Source organism: Pristiophorus japonicus, chromosome 5, assembly GCF_044704955.1.
Source record: "Pristiophorus japonicus isolate sPriJap1 chromosome 5, sPriJap1.hap1, whole genome shotgun sequence".
NCBI classification, from domain to species: Eukaryota; Metazoa; Chordata; class Chondrichthyes; family Pristiophoridae; genus Pristiophorus; species Pristiophorus japonicus.
The window spans coordinates 297,622,661-297,644,536 of NC_091981.1; the positions used below are offsets into that span (position 1 = coordinate 297,622,661).

The 21,876-nt window shown below is 56.1% G+C and overlaps 1 protein-coding gene across 1 annotated transcript; it reads left to right on the plus strand.

Annotated features, from left to right (window-relative positions):
• Positions 1-174: 174 nt before the first annotated feature.
• LOC139264176 (forkhead box protein H1-like) lies at positions 175-20,228 on the plus strand. Its single transcript, XM_070880261.1, has 3 exons — positions 175-393; positions 17,504-17,608; positions 19,542-20,228. The coding sequence occupies exons 1-3, from the start codon at positions 175-177 to the stop codon at positions 20,226-20,228; spliced, it is 1,011 nt and encodes a 336-aa protein (XP_070736362.1).
• Positions 20,229-21,876: the final 1,648 nt, after the last annotated feature.

The following is a 21,876-nucleotide window of genomic DNA, read 5'->3' on the forward strand; positions in this document are numbered from 1 at the left end:
ACAAAGGTCAATGGCAGCGTCCAGGTAGCAGGCTGCTTGGCTGAGTACCCCCCTCGCGGAACTGGGACGTGGAGCATGGACAGTTTACTGCTGGACCCCATTCTGGGGGAGGAAGGCCGGAGAGGAGGGGGGTGCCATTCCCCGACTGCAGGGCCCCCCCGCCCGCCCCCTGAGATGGACAACTCGCAGGAGGTTAGGGACAGCTTGGCGCCGGAGCAGCTGGCTGCCAGTCGGAGGGAGGCGGGCGGGTCGGGAGACCCCGGCCGCTCCACGCCATCCCGGGAGAGGAGGAGGAGACGTTACCAGCGGCACCCGAAGCCCCCCTACTCGTACCTAGCGCTGATCGCCATGGTGATCCTCAACTCTCCGGAGAAACGCCGGACCTTATCGCAGGCAAGGGCCCCTCCCCTTTTTCAGGCTTTTAAAACGATGAGGCTGTGCCCCGTTTCAAAATGCGATTGTTTTCAAATCCCTCCATGGCTCCCGCCCCCCCCCCTCCCTAATTGTGTAACCTCCCCGATCCCCACAACCCACCTCTCCCACCACCCCCGAGATATCAGCGCTCCTCGAATTCTGCCCCCTCGAGCATCTGCGATTTTAATCGCTCCACCATTGGCAGCCGTGCCTTGACCCCCAAGCTCTGGCACTCTCTGCCTAAACCTCTCCATCTCACTTTCACCCTTTAAGATCCTCCTTAAAACCTACCTCTTTGAACAAGCTTTTTCTCATCTGCCCTAATCTCATCCAGCCCTATAACCCCCCCCCCCCCCCACCCCGAGATGTCTGCGCTCCTCTAATTCTGCCCTCCCGAGCATCCCTGATTGTAATCGCTCAACCATCGGCGGCCGTTTACCTTCAGCTGCCTGGGCCCCAAGCTCTGGAACTCCCTCCCTAAATCTCTCCGCCTCTCCTTTATCCCTTGAGACGCTCCTTAAAACCTACCTCTTTGTCCAAGCTTTTGGTCACCTGCCTTAATTTGTAGTTATGCGGCTCGGTGTCAAATTTTTATTGCATGACACTCATTGTGAAGCACCTCGGGATGTTTCATTACGTTAAAGGCGCTATATAAATACAAGTTGTTGTTGTTGTGGTCACGTTTTGTTGCTGTGAGTTTGATGGCTGTTTGGCCTCTTGCATCAGGTCATGGTGAGTGCCCAGGTCTCAGCAGGGGCGGAGGGAGTGGGGTGACACATTTTCACACCAGGTGTGTGAGTGTGAGTGTACGATATTTTCACCGGGAATGTGTCCCGCGCAATGTAGTGGGCGACCACGATCATCCCCATTGGAGAATCGCGGCCTGTGGTGTCCCAACGGGCCTTCTCCTCCGAGCTGTGGGTCGGACAATCACCGCCCCAAACACCCCCTCACCCTCACCTACCCCTCCCCCCTCACCTCCCCCCTCACCTCTCCCCTCCCCCACTCACCCACCCCCTCCCCCACACCTACCCCCTCCCCCACTCACCTCCCCCTCCCCCCCTCACCTCCCCCTCCCCCCCTCACCTCCCCCTCCCCCACTCACCTCCTCACCTCCCCCCTCCCCCCTCACTCGTCCCCTCCCCCACTCACCTCCCCCTCCCCCTCACCTCCCCCTCCCCCACTCACCTCCCCCTCCCCCTCACCTCCCCCTCCCCCACTCACCTCCCCCTCCCCCTCACCTCCCCCTCCCCCACTCACCTCCCCCTCCTCCCCTCATCTCCCCCCTCCCCCACTCACCTCCCCCCTCCCCCACTCACCTCCCCCCTCCCCCACTCACCTCCCCCCTCCCCCACTCACCTCCCTCCTCCCCCACTCACTTCTCCCCCTCCCCCCCACTCCCCTCCCCTCCCCTCCCCCTCCCCCTCCCCCCCACTCCCCTCCCCTCCCCTCCCCCTCCCCCTCCCCCACTCCTCTCCCTTCCCCTCCCCCACTCCTCTCCCTTCCCCTCCCCCACTCACCTCCCCCTCCTCCCTCACTTCCCCCCCTCACCTTCCCACTCCCCCACTCACCTACCCCCTCCCCCACTCACCTCCCCCTCCCCCCTCACCTACCCTCCCCCACACCCACCCACCCCTCTCCCCTTCACCTACCCCTCTCCCACTCACCCACCCCTCCCCCCCATTCACCTACCCCTCCCCCCCACTCACCTACCCCTCCCCCCCACTCACCTCCCCCTCCCCCCCACTCACCTACCCCTCCCCCACTCACCCACCCTTCCCCCCCCACTCACCCACCCTTCCCCCCCACTCTCCTCTCCCTCCCCCACTCATCTACCCCTCCCCTCCCCCACTCACCTAACCCTCCCACCCCACTCACCTACCCCGCCCCTCCCCCACTCACCCAACCCTCCCACCCCACTCACCTACCCCAAACCCCCCCACCACTCACCCTCCCCACTCACCTATCCCTTAGCCCCTCTCCACTCACCTATCCCCCCCCCCACACTCACCTACCCCGAACCCCAATCCCGCGCCCCCCCCCACCCCGCAGCCACCAAACCCCTCACCCACTGTGCCCACCTTGACAATGAGAGCTGCCCAGTGCCACAAGACAGATTCCACCCTTCAGAACTCAGGCTGTGTTGGCGGGAATATTATGAGCTTTAATTCTCGTGGGTACGGGTCTGTCACTGGCAATTATTTAAAGCCCTGCATTTATTGCCGTGACGAGGGCGGGTGAATGAACTAACAGTTTTCCTCGGTAAAGTTCAGCTGGTCTCCCTGTACAGATCTGCACATTCTGTACACGGCATGTTGGTAGACAAAGACTTGGATTTCTATAGAGTGATGATGATTGGCCAGGACACTGGGGAGAACTCCCTTTCTCATCTTCAAAAATGCCTTGGGATCTTCTACATCCACCCGAGAGGGCAGATGGGGCCTCGGTCTAACATCTCATCCAAAAGACGGCACCTCCCACGGTGCAGCATTACATAGAAACATAGAAACATAGAAAATAGGTGCAGGAGTAGGCCATTCGGCCCTTCTAGCCTGCACCGCCATTCAATGAGTTCATGGCTGAACATGCAACTTCAGTACCCCAGTACTGCACTGGAGTGTCAGCCTAGATTTTGCACTCGAGTCTTTGGAATGGCACTTGAACCCACAACCTTGAAACTAACTTTTATTGGGCTGCCACAGGGATCAGTGCTGGGGCCTCAGCTATTTACAATCTATATTAATGATTTAGATGACGGGGCCGAGAGCAATGTACCCAAGTTTGCTGCTGTAGAAAGCGAGGTGGGAAAATGAGCTGTGAGGAGGACACAGAGAGTCTGCAAAGAGATATAGACAGGTTAAGTGGCAGATGGAATATAATGTGGGGAAATATGAGGTTGTTCTCTTTGGTCGGAAGAATAGCAAAATAGACTTTTAAAAATGGTGAGAAACTATTAAATGTTGGTGTTCAGAGAGATCTGGATGTCCTCGTACAGGAAACACAGAACGTTAGTATGCAGGTACAGCAAGTAATCAGAAAGGCAAATGGAATGTTGGCATTTATTGCAAGGGGGGTGGAGTATACGGATAAGGAAGTCATGCTACAACTGTACAGGGTATTGGTGAGACCACACCCGGAGTACTGTGCACAGTTTTGGTCTCCTTATCGAAGGAAGGATATACTTGTCTTGGAGGCAGTGCAATGATTCCTGGGATGAAAGGGTTGTCCTATGAGGAGTGATTGAGCAGATTGGCCCTATACTCTCTGGAGTTTAGAAGAATGAGAGGTGATCTCATTGAAACATACAGGATTCTGAGGAGCATTGACAGGGTAGATACCGAGAGGTTGTTGCCCCGGGCTGGAGTGTCTAGAACCAGGGGTCACAGTCTCAGGATAAAGGGTCGGCCATTTAAGACTGAGATGAGGAGAAATTTCTTCACCCAGGGGGTTGTGAATCTTGGGAATTCGCTAAACCAAAGTGCTGTGGATGCAGAATCGGTGAGTTTATGCAAGGCTAAGATCGATAGATTTCTAGACTCTAAGGGAATCAAGGAGATAGGACAGGAAAGGTCGAAGATCAGCCATGATCTTATTGAATGGCAGAGCAGGGTCGAGGGGTTCTACGACCGACTCCTGTTGCTATTTCTTATGTTCTTATCACTGTGTACTACTGCTATGTGTATTTGTATAGTACCTTTAATGTAGTAACAAGTCCCAAGGTGCTTCACAGGAGCGTTATCAAACAAAATATGACATTGAGCCAGATAAGGAGGTATTAGGACAGGTGACCAAAAGCTGGTTTAAAGAGGTAGATTTTAAGGAGCGTCTTAAAGGAGGAGAGAGAGGCAGAGAGGTTTAGGGAGGGAATCGCAGAGCTTGGGGCCCAGGCAGCTGGAGGCATGACCGGTAATAGTGGAGAGATTAAAACCAGGGATGCTCAAGAGGTCAGAATTGGAGGAGTGCAGAGATCTCGGGGGTGGAGGGTTGTAGGCGGTTACAGAGAAAGGGAGGGGGCAAGGCCATGGAGGGATTTGAACACGAGGATGAGAATTCCCTGCATGGATGAGGTTTGTAGCAGCCGATGAGCTGAGGCGTATGTGATGATGTCAGGACTTCGAGCGGCAGTTGCTGGGGAACCATGTTCTGGGAGGGGGGGTGGGAGTCAGGGAGCCCAGTAAATAAATGGTTCCTTCTGGTACCCAGAGGAGCGCAGGAATAGTTCCGCAACCCGTCAGCTCACTCAGGACTCAGACTGACCGGGGACCTTCAATTAGAGTTACTGTTTTATCACGTTCGGTATTAGCCAGGTCAGACTCGCCCTGATTTCACTGTGTGCACTTTTAGTGGTTTTACAGTATAAGATTTCAGGGTGTGCACTTTTAGTGGTTTTACGGTATTAGATTTCAGGGTGTGCACTTTAAGCAGTTTTATGGTATTAGATTTCAGGGTGTGCACTTTAAGCGGTTTTACGGTATTAGATTTCAGGGTGTGCACTTTAAGTGGTTTTACAGTATTAGATTTCAGGGTGTGCACTTTAAGTGGTTTTACGGTATTAGATTTCAGGGTGTGCACTTTAAGTGGTTTTACGGTATTAGATTTCAGGGTGTGCACTTTAAGTGGTTTTACGGGTATTAGATTTCAGGGTGTACGCTTTAAGTGTTTTACGGTATTAGATTTCAGGGTGTGCACTTTAAGTGGTTTTACGGTATTAGATTTCAGGGTGTACGCTTTAAGTGTTTTACGGTATTAGATTTCAGGGTGTGCACTTTAAGTGGTTTTACGGGTATTAGATTTCAGGATGTGCACTTTAAGTGGTTTTACGGTATTAGATTTCAGGGTGTGCACTTTAAGTGGTTTTATGGTATTAGATTTCAGGGTGTACGCTTTAAGTGTTTTACGGTATTAGATTTCAGGGTGTGCACTTTAAGTGGTTTTACGGTATTAGATTTCAGGGTGTGCACTTTAAGTGGTTTTACGGTATTAGATTTCAGGGTGTGCACTTTAAGTGGTTTTACGGTATTAGATTTCAGGGTGTGCACTTTAAGTGGTTTTACGGTATTAGATTTCAGGGTGTGCACTATTCACAGGAACACGGGGACAGGAGGAGGCCATTCGGCCCCTCGAGCCTGTTCCGCCATTCACTCAGATCCTGGCTGATCTGTACCTTAAACCCATTACCCGCCTTGGTTCTGTGTCCCTCGATATCCTAACCCAACAAAAATCTATCAATCTCAGTTTGAATCCCTTCAATCTGGTTTCCGTCCCTGCCACAGTACCGAAACGGCTCTCATCAAAGTCACAAGTGACATTCTTTGTTACGGTGACAAAGGTAAACTATCCCTCCTCGTCCTCCTGGACCTGTCTGCAGACTTTGACCACTCCATCCTCCTCCAACACCTCTCCACCATCGTCCAGCTGGGTGGGACTGCACTCGCCTGGTTCCATTCTTATCCATCTCATCGTAGACAGAGAATCACCTGCAACGGCTTCTCTCCCCGTCCCCGCATCGTTACCTCTGGTGTCCCCCAAGGATCTGTCCGTGGCCCCCTCCTATTTCTCATCTACATGCTGCGACATCATGGATTGGGCGGGGAAGTGGAGCTGAGCTCATGATCAGATCAGCCATGACCTTATAAAATGGCGGAGCAGGCTCGAGGAGCCAAATTGCCGACTGCTTTTGAATTGAATATTGGGAAGACCGAAGCCATTGTTTTCGGTCCCCACCACAAACTCCGGTCCCGATTCACTGACTCCATCCCTCTCCCCAACTCCTGTCTGAGGCTGAACCACACTGTTCGCAAACTCGGTGTCATATTTGACCCTGAAATGAGCTTTTGACCACATATCCGAAGCATAACTAAGACCGCCTATTTCCACCTCCGTAACATCGCCCGTCTCCACCCCTGCCTCAGCTCATCCGCTGCTGAAACCCTCATCCATGCCTTTGTGACCTCTAGACTTGACTATTCCAACGCACTCCTGGCTGGCCTCCCACATTGTACCCTATGTAAACTGGAGGTCATCCAAAACTCGGCAGCCCGTGTCCTAACGCGCACCAAGTCCCGCTCACCCATCACCCCCTGTGCTCGCTGACCTACACTGGCCCCCCAGTTAAGCAATGCCTCGATTTCAGAATTCTCATCCTTGTTTTCAAATCCCTCCATGACCTCACCCCTCCCTACAACACCCCCCGAGATATCCGCTCCTCTAATTCTGCCCTCTTGAGCATCACTGATTATAATCGCTCCACCGTTGGTGGCCGTGCCTTCAGCTGCTCTGGAACTCCCTAAACCTCTCCGCCTCTCTGCCTCTTTCCTCCTTCAAGACACTCCTTAAAACCTACCTGTCACCTGCGCTATTGCCTCCCTTGTGGCTCGGTGTCAAATTATTTGTCAATGACACTGCTGTGAAGCACCTTGGGACGTTTTCCGATGTTAAGGGTGCTATATAAATATAAGTTGTTGTTCTGCATAATTGAAGCATTACCTTCCAGCCCCTGGAGATAAAGGCCAAGAGCCGCCTTCGTAATCGAAACCTGTCAGCCTGCATGGATGGAATCGGCATCTCCCTCCGAGACCCCCGAGACCCTCCCCCCCAACCTCCAACTCCCCCTCCTCCCCTCAACCCGACCCCAACATCCCCGACCCTCCCGACCCCTTTCCCCGACCCCCACCTCCCTCACTGACACCCGCCCCGCTCTGGGTCCTGTGTGAAGATGGCGATCAGCTCTCGGGGCCGTAGCTGTGGGTTGATGAGGGGGTGCTGTGTGACTGTGTAGACTCACTCTCCGTGCTGTGGGTTGATGAGGGAGTGCTGTGTGACTGTGTAGACTCACTCTCCGTGCTGTGGGTTGATGAGGGAGTGCTGTGTGACAGGGTGTAGACTCACTCTCTGTGCTGTGGGTTGATGAGGGGGTGCTGTGTGACTGTGTAGACTCACTCTCCAGGCTGTGGGATGATGAGGGAGTGCTGTGTGACTGTGTAGACTCACTCTCCGGGCTGTGGGTTGATGAGGGAGTGCTGTGTGACAGGGTGTAGACTCACTCTCCGTGCTGTGGGTTGATGAGGGAGTGCTGTGCGACAGGGTGTAGACTCACTCTCCGGGCTGTGGGTTGATGAGGGAGTGCTGTGTGACTGTGTAGACTCACTCTCTGTGCTGTGGGTTGATAAGGGAGTGCTGTGTGACTGTGTAGACTCACTCTCCGGGCTGTGGGTTGATGAGGGAGTGCTGTGTGACAGGGTGTAGACTCACTCTCCGTGCTGTGGGTTGATGAGGGAGTGCTGTGTGACTGTGTAGACTCACTCTCCGTGCTGTGGGTTGATGAGGGAGTGCTGTGTGACAGTGTAGACTCACTCTCCGTGCTGTGGGTTGATGAGGGAGTGCTGTGTGACTGTGTAGACTCACTCTCCGGGCTGTGGGTTGATGAGGGAGTGCTGTGTGACTGTGTAGACTCACTCTCCGGGCTGTGGGTTGATGAGGGAGTGCTGTGTGACTGTGTAGACTCACTCTCCGGGCTGTGGGTTGATGAGGGAGTGCTGTGTGACTGTGTGGACTCACTCTCTGTGCTGTGGGTTGATGAGGGAGTGCTGTGTGACAGGGTGTAGACTCACTCTCCGTGCTGTGGGTTGATGAGGGAGTGCTGTGTGACTGTGCAGACTCACTCTCCGTGCTGTGGGTTGATGAGGGAGTGCTGTGTGACTGTGTAGACTCACTCTCCGTGCTGTGGGTTGATGAGGGGGTGCTGTGTGACTGTGTAGACTCACTCTCCGGGCTGTGGGTTGATGAGGGAGTGCTGTGTGACAGGGTGTAGACTCACTCTCCATGCTGTGGGTTGATGAGGGAGTGCTGTGTGACTGTGTAGACTCACTCTCCGTGCTGTGGGTTGATGAGGGAGTGCTGTGTGACTGTGTAGACTCACTCTCCGGGCTGTGGGTTGATGAGGGGGTGCTGTGTGACTGTGTAGACTCACTCTCCGTGCTGTGGGTTGATGAGGGGGTGCTGTGTGACTGTGTAGACTCACTCTCCGTGCTGTGGGTTGATGAGGGGGTGCTGTGTGACTGTGTAGACTCACTCTCCGTGCTGTGGGTTGATGAGGGAGTGCTGTGTGACTGTGTAGACTCACTCTCCGTGCTGTGGGTTGATGAGGGGGTGCTGTGTGACTGTGTAGACTCACTCTCTATGCTGTGGGTTGATGAGGGAGTGCTGTGTGACAGGGTGTAGACTCACTCTCCGTGCTGTGGGTTGATGAGGGGGTGCTGTGTGACTGTGTAGACTCACTCTCCGTGCTGTGGGTTGATGAGGGAGTGCTGTGTGACTGTGTAGACTCACTCTCTATGCTGTGGGTTGATGAGGGAGTGCTGTGTGACAGGGTGTAGACTCACTCTCCGGGCTGTGGGTTGATGAGGGAGTGCTGTGTGACTGTGTAGACTCACTCTCCGTGCTGTGGGTTGATGAGGGAGTGCTGTGTGACTGTGTAGACTTACTCTCTGTGCTGTGGTATGATGAGGGAGTGCTGTGTGACTGTGTAGACTCACTCTCCGGGCTGTGGGTTGATGAGGGAGTGCTGTGTGACTGTGTAGACTCACTCTCCGGGCTGTGGGTTGATGAGGGGGTGCTGTGTGACAGGGTGTAGACTCACTCTCTGTGCTGTGGGTTGATGAGGGAGTGCTGTGTGACTGTGTAGACTCACTCTCTGTGCTGTGGGTTGATGAGGGAGTGCTGTGTGACTGTGTACACTCACTCTCTGGGCTGTGGGTTGATGAGGGAGTGCTGTGTGACTGTGTAGACTCACTCTCCGGATTGTGGGTTGATGAGGGAGTGCTGTGTGACTGTGTAGACTCACTCTCCGGGCTGTGGGTTGATGAGGGAGTGCTGTGTGACTGTGTAGACTCACTCTCCGGATTGTGGGTTGATGAGGGAGTGCTGTGTGACTGTGTAGACTCACTCTCCGGGCTGTGGGTTGATGAGGGAGTGCTGTGTGACTGTGTAGACTCACTCTCCGTGCTGTGGGTTGATGAGGGAGTGCTGTGTGACTGTGTCGACTCACTCTCCGTGCTGTGGGTTGATGAGGGAGTGCTGTGTGACAGGGTGTAGACTCACTCTCCGTGCTGTGGGTTGATGAGGGGGTGCTGTGTGACAGGGTGTAGACTCACTCTCTGTGCTGTGGGTTGATGAGGGGGTGCTGTGTGACTGTGTAGACTCACTCTCCGTGCTGTGGGTTGATGAGGGTGTGCTGTGTGACTGTGTAGACTCACTCTCTGTGCTGTGGGTTGATGAGGGAGTGCTGTGTGACTGTGTAGACTCACTCTCCGTGCTGTGGGTTGATGAGGGAGTGCTGTGTGACAGGGTGTAGACTCACTCTCTGTGCTGTGGGTTGATGAGGGAGTGCTGTGTGACTGTGTAGACTCACTCTCCGTGCTGTGGGTTGATGAGGGAGTGCTGTGTGACTGTGTAGACTCACTCTCCGTGCTGTGGGTTGATGAGGGAGTGCTGTGTGACTGTGTAGACTCACTCTCTGTGCTGTGGGTTGATGAGGGGGTGCTGTGTGACTGTGTAGACTCACTCTCCGTGCTGTGGGTTGATGAGGGAGTGCTGTGTGACTGTGTGGACTCACTCTCCAGGCTGTGGGTTGATGAGGGAGTGCTGTGTGACTGTGTAGACTCACTCTCCGGGCTGTGGGTTGATGAGGGAGTGCTGTGTGACAGGGTGTAGACTCACTCTCTGTGCTGTGGGTTGATGAGGGGGTGCTGTGTGACTGTGTAGACTCACTCTCCGGGCTGTGGGTTGATGAGGGAGTGCTGTGTGACTGTGTAGACTCACTCTCCAGGCTGTGGGTTGATGAGGGAGTGCTGTGTGACTGTGTAGACTCACTCTCCGTGCTGTGGGTTGATGAGGGGGTGCTGTGTGACTGTGTAGACTCACTCTCCGTGCTGTGGGTTGATGAGGGAGTGCTGTGTGACTGTGTAGACTCACTCTCCGTGCTGTGGGTTGATGAGGGGGTGCTGTGTGACTGTGTAGACTCACTCTCCGGGCTGTGGGTTGATGAGGGAGTGCTGTGTGACTGTGTAGACTCACTCTCCGGGCTGTGGGTTGATGAGGGGGTGCTGTGTGACTGTGTAGACTCACTCTCCGGGCTGTGGGTTGATGAGGGAGTGCTGTGTGACAGGGTGTAGACTCACTCTCCGTGCTGTGGGTTGATGAGGGAGTGCTGTGTGACTGTGTCGACTCACTCTCCGGGCTGTGGGTTGATGAGGGAGTGCTGTGTGACAGGGTGTAGACTCACTCTCCGTGCTGTGGGTTGATGAGGGAGTGCTGTGTGACTGTGTAGACTCACTCTCTGTGCTGTGGGTTGATGAGGGAGTGCTGTGTGACTGTGTAGACTCACACTCCGTGCTGTGGGTTGATGAGGGAGTGCTGTGTGACAGGGTGTAGACTCACTCTCCGGGCTGTGGGTTGATGAGGGAGTGCTGTGTGACAGGGTGTAGACTCACTCTCCGTGCTGTGGGTTGATGAGGGAGTGCTGTGTGACTGTGTGGACTCACTCTCCGTGCTGTGGGTTGATGAGGGAGTGCTGTGTGACTGTGTCGACTCACTCTCCAGGCTGTGGGTTGATGAGGGGGTGCTGTGTGACAGGGTGTAGACTCACTCTCCGGGCTGTGGGTTGATGAGGGGGTGCTGTGTGACTGTGTAGACTCACTCTCCGGGCTGTGGGTTGATGAGGGAGTGCTGTGTGACTGTGTAGACTCACTCTCTGTGCTGTGGGTTGATGAGGGAGTGCTGTGTGACAGGGTGTAGACTCACTCTCCGGGCTGTGGGTTGATGAGGGAGTGCTGTGTGACTGTGTAGACTCACTCTCCGGGCTGTGGGTTGATGAGGGAGTGCTGTGTGACAGGGTGTAGACTCACTCTCCGGGCTGTGGGTTGATGAGGGAGTGCTGTGTGACAGGGTGTAGACTCACTCTCCGGGCTGTGGGTTGATGAGGGAGTGCTGTGTGACTGTGTAGACTCACTCTCCGGGCTGTGGGTTGATGAGGGAGTGCTGTGTGACTGTGTAGACTCACTCTCTGTGCTGTGGGTTGATGAGGGAGTGCTGTGTGACTGTGTAGACTCACTCTTCGGGCTGTGGGTTGATGAGCTAGTGCTGTGTGACTGTGTAGACTCACTCTCCGGGCTGTGGGTTGATGAGGGAGTGCTGTGTGACAGGGTGTAGACTCACTCTCTGGGCTGTGGGTGGATGAGGGAGTGCTGTGTGACAGGGTGTAGACTCACTCTCCATGCTGTGGGTTGATGAGGGAGTGCTGTGTGACTGTGTAGACTCACTCTCCGGGCTGTGGGTGGATGAGGGAGTGCTGTGTGACTGTGTAGACTCACTCTCCGGGCTGTGGGTTGATGAGGGAGTGCTGTGTGACTGTGTAGACTCACTCTCCGGGCTGTGGGTTGATGACGGAGTGCTGTGTGACTGTGTAGACTCACTCTCTATGCTGTGGGTTGATGACGGAGTGCTGTGTGACAGGGTGTAGACTCACTCTCCGGGCTGTGGGTTAACGAGGGGGTGCTGTGTGACAGGGTGTAGACTCACTCTCCGGGCTGTGGGTTGATGAGGGAGTGCTGTGTGACAGGGTGTAGACTCACTCTCCGGGCTGTGGGTTGATGAGGGAGTGCTGTGTGACTGTGTAGACTCACTCTCCGGGCTGTGGGTTGATGAGGGAGTGCTGTGTGACAGGGTGTAGACTCACTCTCCGGGCTGTGGGTTGATGACGGAGTGCTGTGTGACTGTGTAGACTCACTCTCCGGGCTGTGGGTTGATGAGGGAGTGCTGTGTGACAGGGTGTAGACTCACTCTCCGGGCTGTGGGTTGATGAGGGAGTGCTGTGTGACTGTGTAGACTCACTCTCCGGGCTGTGGGTTGATGAGGGAGTGCTGTGTGACAGGGTGTAGACTCACTCTCCGTGCTGTGGGTTGATGAGGGAGTGCTGTGTGACTGTGTAGACTCACTCTCCGTGCTGTGGGTTGATGAGGGAGTGCTGTGTGACAGGGTGTAGACTCACTCTCCGGGCTGTGGGTTGATGAGGGAGTGCTGTGTGACAGGGTGTAGACTCACTCTCCGGGCTGTGGGTTGATGAGGGAGTGCTGTGTGACTGTGTAGACTCACTCTCCGGGCTGTGGGTTGATGAGGGGCTGCTGTGTGACTGTGTAGACTCACTCTCCGGGCTGTGGGTTGATGAGGGAGTGCTGTGTGACTGTGTAGACTCACTCTCCGGGCTGTGGGTTGATGAGGGGGTGCTGTGTGACTGTGTAGACTCACTCTCCGGGCTGTGGGTTGATGAGGGGGTGCTGTGTGACTGTGTAGACTCACTCTCCGGGCTGTGGGTTGATGAGGGAGTGCTGTGTGACAGGGTGTAGACTCACTCTCCGGGCTGTGGGTTGATGAGGGAGTGCTGTGTGACTGTGTAGACTCACTCTCCGGGCTGTGGGTTGATGAGGGAGTGCTGTGTGACTGTGTAGACTCACTCTCTGTGCTGTGGGTTGATGAGGGAGTGCTGTGTGACTGTGTAGACTCACTCTCCGTACTGTGGGTTGATGAGGGAGTGCTGTGTGACAGGGTGTAGACTCACTCTCTGTGCTATGGGTTGATGAGGGGGTGCTGTGTGACTGTGTAGACTCACTCTCCGTGCTGTGGGTTGATGAGGGAGTGCTGTGTGACTGTGTAGACTCACTCTCCGTGCTGTGGGTTGATGAGGGGGTGCTGTGTGACTGTGTAGACTCACTCTCCGGGCTGTGGGTTGATGAGGGAGTGCTGTGTGACAGGGTGTAGACTCACTCTCTGTGCTGTGGGTTGATGAGGGAGTGCTGTGTGACAGGGTGTAGACTCACTCTCCGTGCTGTGGGTTGATGAGGGAGTGCTGTGTGACTGTGTAGACTCACTCTCCGGGCTGTGGGTTGATGAGGGAGTGCTGTGTGACTGTGTAGACTCACTCTCCGGGCTGTGGGTTGATGAGGGAGTGCTGTGTGACAGGGTGTAGACTCTCTCTCCGGGCTGTGGGTTGATGAGGGAGTGCTGTGTGACTGTGTAGACTCACTCTCCGGGCTGTGGGTTGATGAGGGAGTGCTGTGTGACAGGGTGTAGACTCACTCTCCGGGCTGTGGGTTGATGAGGGAGTGCTGTGTGACTGTGTAGACTCACTCTCTGGGCTGTGGGTTGATGAGGGAGTGCTGTGTGACTGTGTAGACTCACTCTCTGTGCTGTGGGTTGATGAGGGAGTGCTGTGTGACAGGGTGTAGACTCACTCTCCGGGCTGTGGGTTGATGAGGGAGTGCTGTATGACTGTGTAGACTCACTCTCCGGGCTGTGGGTTGATGAGGGAGTGCTGTGTGACAGGGTGTAGACTCACTCTCCGGGCTATGGGTTGATGAGGGAGTGCTGTGTGACAGGTTGTAGACTCACTCTCCGGGCAGTGGGTTGATGAGGGAGTGCTGTGTGACAGGTTGTAGACTCACTCTCCGGGCTGTGGGTTGATGAGGGAGTGCTGTGTGACTGTGTAGACTCACTCTCTGTGCTGTGGGTTGATGAGGGAGTGCTGTGTGACAGGGTGTAGACTCACTCTCTGGGCTGTGGGTTGATGAGGGAGTGCTGTGTGACTGTGTAGACTCACTCTCCGGGCTGTGGGTTGATGACGGAGTGCTGTGTGACTGTGTAGACTCACTCTCCGGGCTGTGGGTTAACGAGGGGGTGCTGTGTGACAGGGTGTAGACTTACTCTCCGGGCTGTGGGTTGATGAGGGAGTGCTGTGTGACAGGGTGTAGACTCACTCTCCGGGCTGTGGGTTGATGAGGGAGTGCTGTGTGACTGTGTAGACTCACTCTCCGGGCTGTGGGTTGATGAGGGGGTGCTGTGTAGACTCACTCTCCGGGCTGTGGGTTGATGAGGGAGTGCTGTGTAACTGTGTAGACTCACTCTCTGTGCTGTGGGTTGATGAGGGAGTGCTGTGTGACAGGGTGTAGACTCACTCTCCGGGCTGTGGGTTGATGAGGGAGTGCTGTGTGACTGTGTAGACTCACTCTCCGGGCTGTGGGTTGATGAGGGAGTGCTGTGTGACAGGGTGTAGACTCACTCTCCGTGCTGTGGGTTGATGAGGGAGTGCTGTGTGACTGTGTAGACTCACTCTCCGGGCTGTGGGTTGATGAGGGAGTGCTGTGTGACTGTGTAGACTCACTCTCCGTGCTGTGGGTTGATGAGGGAGTGCTGTGTGACTGTGTAGACTCACTCTCCGGGCTGTGGGTTGATGAGGGAGTGCTGTGTGACTGTGTAGACTCACTCTCCGGGCTGTGGGTTGATGAGGGAGTGCTGTGTGACTGTGTAGACTCACTCTCTGTGCTGTGGGTTGATGAGGGAGTGCTGTGTGACTGTGTAGACTCACTCTCCGTACTGTGGGTTGATGAGGGAGTGCTGTGTGACAGGGTGTAGACTCACTCTCTGTGCTGTGGGTTGATGAGGGAGTGCTGTGTGACAGGGTGTAGACTCACTCTCTGTGCTGTGGGTTGATGAAGGAGTGCTGTGTGACAGGGTGTAGACTCACTCTCCGGGCTGTGGGTTGATGAGGGAGTGCTGTGTGACAGGGTGTAGACTCACTCTCCGGGCTGTGGGTTGATGAGGGAGTGCTGTGTGACTGTGTAGACTCACTCTCCGGGCTGTGGGTTGATGAGGGAGTGCTGTGTGACAGGGTGTAGACTCACTCTCCGTGCTGTGGGTTGATGAGGGAGTGCTGTGTGACAGGGTGTAGACTCACTCTCCGGGCTGTGGGTTGATGAGGGAGTGCTGTGTGACTGTGTAGACTCACTCTCTGGGCTGTGGGTTGATGAGGGAGTGCTGTGTGACTGTGTAGACTCACTCTCCGGGCTGTGGGTTGATGAGGGAGTGCTGTGTGACTGTGTAGACTCACTCTCCGGGCTGTGGGTTGATGAGGGAGTGCTGTGTGACTGTGTAGACTCACTCTCCGTGCTGTGGGTTGATGAGGGAGTGCTGTGTGACTGTGTAGACTCACTCTCCGGGCTGTGGGTTGATGAGGGAATGCTGTGTGACAGGGTGTAGACTCACTCTCTGTGCTGTGGGTTGATGAGGGAGTGCTGTGTGACAGGGTGTAGACTCACTCTCTGGGCTGTGGGTTGATGAGGGAGTGCTGTGTGACTGTGTAGACTCACTCTCTGTGCTGTGGGTTGATGAGGGAGTGCTGTGTGACAGGGTGTAGACTCACTCTCCGGGCTGTGGGTTGATGAGGGAGTGCTGTGTGACAGGGTGTAGACTCACTCTCCGGGCTGTGGGTTGATGAGGGAGTGCTGTATGACAGGGTGTAGACTCACTCTCCGGGCTGTGGGTTGATGAGGGAGTGCTGTGTGACTGTGTAGACTCACTCTCTGGGCTGTGGGTGGATGAGGGAGTGCTGTGTGACAGGGTGTAGACTCACTCTCTGGGCTGTGGGTTGATGAGGGAGTGCTGTGTGACTGTGTAGACTCACTCTCCGGGCTGTGGGTGGATGAGGGAGTGCTGTGTGACTGTGTAGACTCACTCTCTATGCTGTGGGTTGATGAGGGAGTGCTGTGTGACAGGGTGTAGACTCACTCTCCGTGCTGTGGGTTGATGAGGGAGTGCTGTGTGACTGTGTAGACTCACTCTCCGTGCTGTGGGTTGATGAGGGAGTGCTGTGTGACTGTGTGGACTCACTCTCCGGGCTGTGGGTTGATGAGGGAGTGCTGTGTGACAGGGTGTAGACTCACTCTCCGTGCTGTGGGTTGATGAGGGTGTGCTGTGTGACTGTGTAGACTCACTCTCCGGGCTGTGGGTTGATGAGGGAGTGCTGTGTGACTGTGTAGACTCACTCTCCGGGCTGTGGGTTGATGAGGGAGTGCTGTGTGACAGGGTGTAGACTCACTCTCCGGGCTGTGGGTTGATGAGGGAGTGCTGTGTGACTGTGTAGACTCACTCTCTGTGCTGTGGGTTGATGAGGGAGTACTGTGTGACAGGGTGTAGACTCACTCTCCGTGCTGTGGGTTGATGAGGGAGTGCTGTGTGACTGTGTAGACTCACTCTCCGTGCTGTGGGTTGATGAGGGAGTGCTGTGTGACAGGGTGTAGACTCACTCTCTGTGCTGTGGGTTGATGAGGGAGTGCTGTGTGACAGGGTGTAGACTCACTCTCTGTGCTGTGGGTTGATGAGGGAGTGCTGTGTGACTGTGTAGACTCACTCTCCGGGCTGTGGGTTGATGAGGGAGTGCTGTGTGACAGGGTGTAGACTCACTCTCCGGGCTGTGGGTTGATGAGGGAGTGCTGTGTGACTGTGTAGACTCACTCTCTGTGCTGTGGGTTGATGAGGGAGTACTGTGTGACAGGGTGTAGACTCACTCTCCGTGCTGTGGGTTGATGAGGGAGTGCTGTGTGACTGTGTAGACTCACTCTCCGTGCTGTGGGTTGATGAGGGAGTGCTGTGTGACTGTGTAGACTCACTCTCCGGGCTGTGGGTTGATGAGGGAGTGCTGTGTGACAGGGTGTAGACTCACTCTCTGTGCTGTGGGTTGATGAGGGAGTGCTGTGTGACAGGGTGTAGACTCACTCTCTGGGCTGTGGGTTGATGAGGGAGTGCTGTGTGACTGTGTAGACTCACTCTCCGGGCTGTGGGTTGATGAGGGAGTGCTGTGTGACTGTGTAGACTCACTCTCCGGGCTGTGGGTTGATGAGGGAGTGCTGTGTGACTGTGTAGACTCACTCTCCGTGCTGTGGGTTGATGAGGGAGTGCTGTGTGACTGTGTCGACTCACTCTCTATGCTGTGGGTTGATGAGGGAGTGCTGTGTGACTGTGTAGACTCACTCTCCGGGCTGTGGGTTGATGAGGGAGTGCTGTGTGACAGGGTGTAGACTCACTCTCCGGGCTGTGGGTTGATGAGGGAGTGCTGTGTGACAGGGTGTAGACTCACTCTCCGGGCTGTGGGTTGATGAGGGAGTGCTGTGTGACAGGGTGTAGACTCACTCTCCGGGCTGTGGGTTGATGAGGGAGTGCTGTGTGACAGGGTGTAGACTCAGTGTCCCTCTTGTGTCCACAGATCCTGCAGGCACTCAGCGTGATTTCTCCGTTCTGCTCCGGGGAGTATCAGGGCTGGAAGGACTCGGTCAGACACAACCTGTCGGCAAATGACTGCTTTGTGAAGGTAGGCCCGGCCGCCCCCGTACCTCACCATGGCCGCACCTCAGGCTATTTGACTTTAGGTGCATCGCGGCTGATCCTGATGGCGCCCCTTTTCTAAACTTCATTCTCGGGCTGACACCACCATTTATTGCCCATCCGTGGCCGCCCTGAGGAGCTGGTGAGACTCCGTGTGGAACGGGGATCTGTTCGACACAAAAAAAAGGGCCTCGCTGGGCCGCTTCAGGGGTGTGGGACTGGAGTCACATGTCGGCCCAGACCGGGTAAGGACGGCAGGTTTCCCTTCCCTAAGGGACATTGGGTTTTTATCCCAATCCAACAGTAAATGGTGACTTTTACTGATCCCATCTTTTTATATCCAGATTTTTAAAAACTGGTTGTGGATTCGGGTCCCACACCAGAGACTTGAGCGCAACATCCAGGCTCACACTCCCAGTGCAGTACTGACGGAGTGCTGCACTGTCGGAGGGGCGGTACTGAGGGAGTGCTGCTCTGTCAGAGGGGCAGTACTGGGGGAGTGCTGCACTGTGGGAGGGGCAGTACTGAGGGAGTGCTGCACTGTCGGAGGGGCAGTACTGAGGGAGTGCTGCACTGTCGGAGGGGCAGTACTGAGGGAGTGCTGCACTGTCACAGGGTCAGTACTGAGGGAGTGCTGCACTGTAGGAGGGGCAGTACTGAGGGAGTGCTGCACTGTCGGAGGGGCAGTACTGAGGGAGTGCTGCACTGTCGGAGGGGCAGTACTGAGGGAGTGCTGCACTGTCGGAGGGGCAGTACTGAGAGAGTGATGCAGTGTCGGAGGGGCAGTACTGGGAGAGCGCCGCACTGTGGGAGGGGCAGTACTGAGGGAGTGCTGCACTGTCGGAGGGGCAGTACTGGGGGAGTGCTGCACTGTGGGAGGGGCAGTACTGAGGGAGTGCTGCACTGTGGGAGGGGCAGTACTGAGGGAGTGCTGCACTGTCGGAGGGGCAGTACTGAGGGAGTGCTGCACTGTCGGAGGGGCAGTACTGAGGGAGTGCTGCACTGTCACAGGGTCAGTACTGAGGGAGTGCTGCACTGTAGGAGGGGCAGTACTGAGGGAGTGCTGCACTGTCGGAGGGGCAGTACTGAGGGAGTGCTGCACTGTCGGAGGGGCAGTACTGAGGGAGTGCTGCACTGTCGGAGAGGCAGTACTGAGAGAGTGATGCAGTGTCGGAGGGGCAGTACTGGGAGAGCGCCGCACTGTGGGAGGGGCAGTACTGAGGGAGTGCTGCACTGTCGGAGGGGCAGTACTGAAGGAGTGCTGCACTGTCAGAGGGGCAGTACTGGGGGAGTGCTGCACTGTCGGAGGGGCAGTACTGAGGGAGTGCCGCACTGTCGGAGGGGCAGTACTGAGGGAGCGCCGCACTGTCGGAGGGGCAGTACTGAGGGAGCGCCGCACTGTCGGTGGGGCAGTACTGAGGGAGCGCCGCACTGTCGGTGGTGTTGTATTTCAGATGAGACATTAAACTGAGACATTGTCTGCCCTCTCAAGTGGTGGTTAAAGAAAGAAAGACTTGCATTTCTATAGCGCCTTTCACTGCCTTGGGTTATCCCAAAAGCTTTACAGCCAATGAAGTACTTTTGAAATGTAGTCACTGTTGCCGGAGACACGGCAGCCAATTTACTCACAGCAAGATGTCACAAACAGCAATGTGATAATGAGCAGATAGCGAAGTTCTTGTGATGTTGATTGAGGGATAAATATTGACCAGGACACCGAGGATAACTGCACTGCTGTTCTTCGAAATAGTGGCCGTGGGATCTTTGCCATTGATCCCCGAGAGAGCAGACGGGACCTCGGTTTAACGTTCCCCACGAAGTACGGATGAGCCCTGAGTGCGTGGAGTTTGTCCGTGTGTCCTGGCCAGTATGGAGGTGCTGGGTGACGGGTTGTGACGATTTAATTATTTCCCCGCCAGGTACTGAAGGACCCACGGAACCCCCGGACCAAAGGCAACGCCTGGACAGTGGACCCCTCCCGGATCCCGGCCAAGGCCCTGAAATGCCAGAACACGCCCGTCACCCGGAGGGACAAGGCTGGTTTCGCCGGGGACCTGGGCCTTCTGCTCCTGCGAGACCAGAGCCGGGAGCGGGAACGGAAGCGGGGAGCGGGAGGGGTGGATAATCCGGCTCGGACCCCTCACACCCGGCTCCCCTCCCCCTCCCGGCCCCTCGGCCCCGCGGGACCCCGGGGCGAGCGCGGCAGCCCCCCGCCCGCCTCGACTGGCGACACCGACGGGTCCCCGGGGTCCGAGTGCGCGCCGGTGAGCGGGGGTCCATGGGCCGGTGTTCAGCCCCCCTGGGAGCTGCCCACCTCCCACGCTCCCTACACCCCACCCAACGCCCTGGCCCCCCCCAGCGCCCCAGTCCCCCGGCCCCCCACCCCCGGGCTGCTCCGATACCCCTTGTGGTCCCTGGAGCCCCGAACCCCGGCACGGGCAAGCCGGGGCCCCCACCCACACCCGGACCCCCGCCCGCACCCCTACCCGGACCCCCACCTCGATCTCGATGCCTTGCTGCGCGTTGTTCCTCCCAATAAAAGCGTCTTTGATGCACAGATCCCTCAGCAGGGCCTTACCATGCCGATCGCCGCCGGACATCGGTGAACCCGATGGGTTTTACGGCAATCCGACAGCTTCCTGCTCACCGCAACAAACCAGTCCCACCCACCCCTTCCCCCAACCACTGTCTGTCCCACCTGTGACAGGGTCTGTGGCTCTCAGATTGGACGGTTCAGCCACCAAAGGGCTCATTTTTAGAGTGGAAGCAAGTCTTCCTCGATTCCGAGGGACTACCTATGACGATGATGCTCACCGGGAACGGGAACGGGACCGGGACCAGCTTGTTACCCCAGATTTACTGAGCGACACAAATGGTGGGACCCGATCTCGGATTAATCGTCCAGCAACAGGGGCTGTCACAACACCACAGCCCACCCTGACCCCCTCACTGTACACCCCTTCCCCATGCCTCACTGCAAATCCCTAGGACCGGGACGCACCCCCTCTAGGCCCCCCCCCCCGGACTCCCCTGGGAACACCCCCAGGACTGCCCCCCCCCCCTCTCCCCCCTGCCACCCACCTGGACGGCCCCTTGGCCCCCCCCCAGGACCCTCCCCCCAGGACTGCCCTGCGGGACCCCCCCCCCCCCCAGGACTGCCCCCTGGGAACCCCCCTCCCCCGGGACCACCCCTCCCCAGGACTGCCCCCTGGACCGTGTCACACTCCTGTTACACGCTGTCGGCAACGTGTTGAAATTCTGCAATAAAGTGCGGTGGTTGTGAGTGCGTGTGGCGTGTTTATCTGCTGCCACGGTTACATCAATGCTCACAATACAATTACACAACAGTCCGTGCCGGGGTTTAAACTCCACACCAGCCTCCTCCCTCCCCTCTTCATCTCACCCCATCAACACATCCCTCTGTTCCCTCCTCCCTCATGTCCAGCCCTCCCCTTAAATGTATCGATGCTATTCGCCTCAACCACTCCCTGTGGCAGCGAGTTCCACATTCTCACCGCTCTCTGGGGAAAGAAGTTTCTCCTGAATTCCCTACTGGATTACAAAAAAAGGTTTTATTCGTTCCTGGGATGTGGGTGTCACTGGCAGGACCAACATTTATTTATTTATTTATTTATTTATTTATTTTGAAATTCGTAGCCAATCGTTCCAATTCTTTGTCAAATCACAAACGCCAGAGGTCACCTTGCACACGCCAAGGATCACTCTGCGCCAATGCTCTTAGCCAAAAGGCCTAGAGCCACTGCACCGTTCCTGGAAGTACTGCAATACCAGGTTCGTGCCATGGAGGTGGATGAGTCAGGTCCCCCACACACCTCCGTGGAGGTGGATGGGTCAAGCCACCCCACAGATGTGGGTGTCACTGGCAGGACCAACATTTATTGCCCGTCCCTAACTGCCCCGTGAGAAGGTGGTGGTGAGCCGCTGCCTTGAACCGCTGCAGTCCGTGTGGTGAAGGTGCTCCCACAGTGCTGTTAGGGAGGGAGTTCCAGGATTGTGACCCAGCGACGATGAAGGAACGGCCGATATATTTCCAAGTCAGGATGGTGTGTGACTGGGAGGGGAACGTGGAGGTGGTGGTGTTCCCCTGGGCCTGCTGCCCTTGTCCTTCTAGGTGGTAGAGGTGGCGGGTTTGGGAGGTGCTGTTGAAGAAGCCTTGGCGAGTTGCTGCAGTGCATCTTGTTGATGGTACACACTGCAGCCACAGTGTGTTGGTGGTGGAGGGAGTGAGTGTTG

What these genes read in the sequence shown, in the direction of transcription:
- LOC139264176 (XM_070880261.1), top strand. Translation starts at nt 175, where the DNA reads ATGGACAACTCGCAGGAGGTTAGGGACAGCTTGGCGCCGGAGCAGCTG. An exon ending in AACGCCGGACCTTATCGCAG is followed by an intron (nt 394 to 17,503) that starts GCAAGGGCCCCT and finishes TTGTGTCCACAG; the next exon opens with ATCCTGCAGGCACTCAGCGT. An exon ending in CAAATGACTGCTTTGTGAAG is followed by an intron (nt 17,609 to 19,541) that starts GTAGGCCCGGCC and finishes TTTCCCCGCCAG; the next exon opens with GTACTGAAGGACCCACGGAA.